We start from the raw sequence: 5,204 nt of genomic DNA on the forward strand, positions 1-5,204 counted from the left end.
CGAGAACACAAAGGAGTATTGAAAACGAATGGCCTTTTGACGCTCCTCTTCCTCGTTCGCCACATTGGCATACACGGTCGGCCAGTATCTTTAGGTTCAGGTTCGCCTATATTACATTTTGAGTCAGGGCAGCTATCTCTAGGACACTACAGGCTGTGTCTGGACTACGGTCTGGACTGAATCTGTGATAAAGTATCTGTACCTGGGATAGATTATCTGTGAAGAAGGAAAAGCCGAAGGGAGGTCGGGATGTTGTCAGCGTCAGCCAATCGCTCCAGACTATTTCAAAAGTAGGCTATCATATACATAGACCTTCTGTCGCTGCCCATGCCTCTGGTGGCAGCTAATCTCCATGGCTACCACAGCCGTTTATGAGGAGAGTTTTTGGGATCTTTTGCCGCCCGGAGGTGGAGAGCCGCCGTGACGTCAGAGCCGTCAGCGCTCCGCCCACTTGGCCGGGATGAAAGGCGAGCCGCGACGACTTCAAGGCCGTACCTCCGCTCCAAAATGACGGAATGGGAGATTTCAATGCGGCAGCTCTGATCCAAAATGGTGTCCCTGGTCTAGGCGCTGCCCGTCTCGTGACGTCAAATGACGCGGTTTGGGACAGGCTCCTCCCAATGGACAAACTCTCCTAACAAACGGCTCCAATGGCTTTGCCGTGTAAACACGGCCGTGATATTACACGGCTTACGTCACGTCGTTTAGGCGATCAAGCTTTAGTTTAGGTTGCATTGACCGTGAGCCAGAAGAAGGTGAAGAAGAGGAAGGCTAATGGCTTAGCCTTCGTATGGTGGCCATAGTCTACTGGCCACTCTCCATGGGAAGAAGAAGAAGCCTTGGCCAATATCCAGCAGCTGAGGTGGAAGAAGAAGGAGCTTGCAGGGCGAAACCATAGCGAAACGGCGGTCTTGTAGGAACCCTATTCAGAAGCCAGTGAATATGTTCCCTATAGTACTTCTGTTCCTGAGGCTGGTGGTGGCAGAGGGTGGGAACACTACTACAACGGACGAAAAAGCAATTCCTCTGCGAACAGCAGTGAAGCGGTCGGACTTCAACAAAAGCTTGACGGGAACGCCGAATGTCCTTCGGGCGGTAAGATATGTAGTCAGTTTTTGCCTGGTATACATGTTATCAACCGATATCTAACCTCGTCGACGTCAGTGGGTACAGCAACGAAAAGCTCTTCTTGATCCTTTACAGACACAGGTAGATTCGTACACCACATATATCGCCGGCGAAGACTTTGCGACGGTCCCGAAGTTTGCGAAGGTGATGGCCGCCATGGAGAATGGCAGCAAATGGATGGAAGCGAACCTTAGCCGCAGTGTCGAGAAGACCACCGCTGTCGTGTCTTCTAACATCCGGGAGGACGGCCTTTGGGGTCCTGAGAAGTACGAGAATAATCCCCATGCCTTTTCAACGTTTGCGTACGTTCTATTGGGTATGATTGGCTGCATGATCGCGACGGTGTTCATTTGCATGGCGGCAACCTCGTGCAAAGAGATCTTCACCAATGAGTTCAATGGCACCGGAAGTCGAGTCTTGGATCGGGTATGATATTTTTTTTGTGTGTGTTTTTCCAGTATTCTAGGCGAGCATGGAATAACAGCGAACGTGTATATATACAGGCTGTTGCACGAGAGAGCGACCCCTTATTATATACATATATATATATACAAATATAAAGATGAGCTAATGCTCCACGGCTGCACGTGAGGCATATGTTTACAAGTCAAGCGTGCCGTGCTGGGATTGTGGCCCGCTTGACTTGTAAACATATATATATATATATATATAATCTACGCGAGATAAAAATTTGAAACATTGTGCACGACACTTGTGCAGATTTTTGTTACCCCCAACAGGTGTTTTGTATGAGTGTACCTCATTAATTAGTCCAATTAGCACAACTGAGGTTAAAAATTTGCCTAGAAAAGGTAACTTTTCTTGCGTTAATTGGGAAGCCCGTGTCCACATCACACCATTTCAGCCACAAAGGAAAGCATTTTTCACAATGTTTCCACTAAAATCTGGCCTCCGAAAACACCTAAGAAGAGCCAGGAAAACCGTCGCTCGTCAGGGCACGCTCGCCCAAGTTGCCCCGCCTAAAATTATGGGGAGGAGGAAAGGACAATACAGAGAATAGCACAGAACGTCCGGTGTCGGTGATTACCAGTAGAGTCACTAAATAGGGGTACAGAGTATCGCATTCCTTTTCCGCGCTGGAGCCGCCGTTCGGTGTCCGCGATTGGGCCGATCGTGTCACGTGGTTTCTCCTTCGAAGAACGAGTAGTCATATTGAGTCCCCGCCATCCAAAACCGGTTTCTTCTGTTGCGAGCTGGATCCCCTGCGCACTGTTCTCCACGGAGAAGGCGGCGGTTGCCGTCCCATTGTTAGGCGACGCAACCGCGCCGGACCAAAGATGGCGGTGTTGCTCGCCAGCGTGGCTCAGTGTCGCTACTCTGATCCCTATTAAGTGACTCTAATTTCCAGTAACTGTTGTATGCGAACAGATAAGCTCGCGAAGACAAAATGCGTGATTGCTCCCGGTTCCCGCACTCCCTTTCTTTTTTTTTTTTCCTGTTTTTCTCGTGCTGTCTCCGTGCGCAGTGGGGGTGTCGTCGAGTAGTGCAGACAGTGGCGGCACTGCGAACTCCGAAAACGCGCTTGCAGAGATTGCAAAGTATTCGGGTGCAAAATAACTGGAGAATAGTTTAAGAAACTTTAAATTACGATTGGAATAGCATGTTGTGGCCACGGACTTTCTAATTAATGACTTAAAAACCCGAGACGAGGTAGGGACGAAAACAGACACACACACTAACACGAACACGGTGTTTTTCGTCCCTACCTCGTCTCGGGTTTTCAAGTCATGGATCGTCACCACCAGCTCGCTTGCTACCTAACTTTCCTTTCGTTATCATTTCTAATTAAAGCGGGAAAAGTTAGCTTTCCTTGGCAAAATTTTGAGTTCAATTAAGATAATTAGCCTAATTAATGAGGTACACTTATGCAAACCTCTTGTTTTGGGTGGTAAAAAGAGAGAAGACCATGAGACCACCTTGAGAAGTGTCATGCAGAAGGTTTCCCATTTCTATCTCGTGTAGATTTTTTAAAAATAATCAGGGGCCACTCTCTTGTACAACACCCTTTATATTCCGTACCTTCAGAAAATGCCACGAAGTGCCAGAAACTGCCTGTTTCCTCTGGAAAGTCCAAATTTCCTGAAAAAAAGTAGTAAATTAGAAATTAGAAGAATGCGCACAGCGGCCGTCGATCTCTCGCAGCTGCTCCTGGCGTGTTGTGACGTCAAGTCAGCCTATCACTTTTCATTGGCTCCCGAGAATCGCCTGCTAGCGAGGGGCGCCACATCTAACTGCAAGAAGGAAGAAATAGAGAAAAGAAGGGAGCAAATAAATGACGTCAGATGGTACGACTGCGCCGCCAACTTCATAGCGTGGAGCTAATTAAGTAAAAAAAAATCGACAAGTTACAGGAAGTTACATATCAAAAGAATAGCAAAGTTTATGTTAAGAATTTGATGTAGTTTCTAACATTAGATGTATAGCCTTCCTGCGCACCATTGTACGGCTCCATTGCTTCGGACGCTTTTTCTAAAGACGGCTGCTGGACTCTTCCATGCTTATGACCCTGTAGGAGTACGCGTTTCCATGGGACTGCACGAGGTGTTTCTCCTCAAAGCTAGCGCAAACTAGGTCGCAGTGACAAACTCCCAGGACACACAAACATTCCGCATAGGATTATGACATTCACTTTCGAGACGACGCAGCCCTTAGGTGGCACCTGCTTTAGTTTCCGTGGTGAACTCTGATGCGCATGCTCATGAAAACGCCATCGCTACGTCATGATGACGTTTGTTGGGCAGAGGTCTAATTGAACGCCGAGCGAAGCAGCTCTTCTTACGAGACCTCTCTTGCGCATCGGGACTGCACACAGCACTTGAACTTTTTGTACGGATATGTATACCAGGGCTTGTAACAATGTGTCCTTTTTCCGGCATACTTGCATCATGTTGCTGTAACTGCTACGTTTGCTACGTCTTCACATACTCTAATCGGTATGATAACCGTGGTAAAATTCCTATTCTCCGTTCTTTGCACTTCGTCTGTGCGACGTGACAAAAACTGAAGCACAATCTATCAAAATGCGGTGTGGCACTTGGCTAAAGTGAATGGCAGAACACGGTGTGGTGCTGCACGCAAATTAAAATATCAAGGTAAACTACTCAGCAAATAACTCTGGAAGAGACGAAATGGAGAAGTTCGCTTAACTAAAGTGATGCTAGCTGTGTGTGCAGGCTCCCAAGATCGAAATAGCTATCGTGTTCTGTACAACTTCAGTTATAGCAGCGTGAACTTTTCATCTATCGGTTTCATAAGCACCTCCGGGTTCAGCGCCTACCTAGTACTCAAACAAAATAAGAAGATTATCATCTTGTGTGTTCGTTGACTCATTGATTGAGCTCGTGTGCAAGAACTTGTGGAAGTCACTGAGACGACGAATGGCCATTTCTGACACTGTTCGCGTCGCTTTCCGCAGATGACTAAAGCCCTGTCGAGGACTGGTGACGACACAACTAACCTCCTGCAAGAGAGTATGACTACCTCAACTTCTGGTGCTCGGAGTCTCGGCTACACCGAAGGCAGAGGCGCGCTCATGTTGCCGAGTTCACGGAAATCTTGCATGACTACAAGAAGCATTGATATGCAAACCAGAATAGTGTAACGGTGTCGTATTCTAGACGATTACAGTGACGATATCGAAAGCTGCGACAATAAATTGGTAAATACATCTTTGTACGTTTAGAAGCTGTTGGTTACCCAGTTTTCCTCGTTGTATAGCGTTGCATTGAATGGCACCATCCCACGTCGCCCAACCATCCACCCACCATCCACCCTTCACCACCATCCTTCATAGGGGATGTGGCAGCTATGTCAGACAGGGGAAAACGCATGGGAGCATGAATGCCTAGTTCATACTGTTGCATATCTGCATGCGTCACGGACGCGGCGCGGTTGTCATGGCAACCAAGTACGGCGAACCGAGACTCGCAAAGTACGCAAGAGATGCTCCATACCAAGCTTAACCTAAAGCGAGAATGCATGGTCATGGCAGGGCAGGTTACTCATGCAGACACAGGTACTTTCGAGCAGTTACGAGCAAAGTCTGAGCTCATATC

The 5,204-nt window shown here is 47.7% G+C and overlaps 1 protein-coding gene across 2 annotated transcripts; it reads left to right on the plus strand.

Annotated features, from left to right (window-relative positions):
• The first annotated feature begins 763 nt into the window (after positions 1-763).
• LOC135399770 (uncharacterized) lies at positions 764-4,818 on the plus strand. Of its 2 annotated transcripts, none has more exons than XM_064631505.1 (3): positions 764-1,095; positions 1,204-1,394; positions 4,565-4,818. In XM_064631505.1, exons 1-3 carry the CDS (start codon positions 943-945, stop codon positions 4,566-4,568), a joined length of 348 nt encoding a protein of 115 aa, XP_064487575.1. In that variant the 5' UTR covers positions 764-942; the 3' UTR covers positions 4,569-4,818. The 2 variants fall into 2 exon arrangements, with proteins under 2 accessions (XP_064487575.1, XP_064487573.1); XM_064631503.1 differs by having other exon boundaries at positions 767-1,095; positions 1,204-1,554.
• The last annotated feature ends 386 nt before the right edge of the window (positions 4,819-5,204 follow it).

This window comes from Ornithodoros turicata, chromosome 7, assembly GCF_037126465.1.
Source record: "Ornithodoros turicata isolate Travis chromosome 7, ASM3712646v1, whole genome shotgun sequence".
NCBI lineage: Eukaryota > Metazoa > Arthropoda > Arachnida > Ixodida > Argasidae > Ornithodoros > Ornithodoros turicata.

Excerpts from the sequence above, each read along its gene's own strand:
- LOC135399770 (XM_064631503.1), top strand. The coding sequence starts at position 943 with ATGTTCCCTATAGTACTTCTGTTCCTGAGGCTGGTGGTGGCAGAGGGT. Across the intron at positions 1,096-1,203 it reads CGCCGAATGTCCTTCGGGCG|ACACAGGTAGATTCGTACAC; the intron begins GTAAGATATGTA and ends GATCCTTTACAG. Across the intron at positions 1,555-4,564 it reads GAAGTCGAGTCTTGGATCGG|ATGACTAAAGCCCTGTCGAG; the intron begins GTATGATATTTT and ends CGCTTTCCGCAG.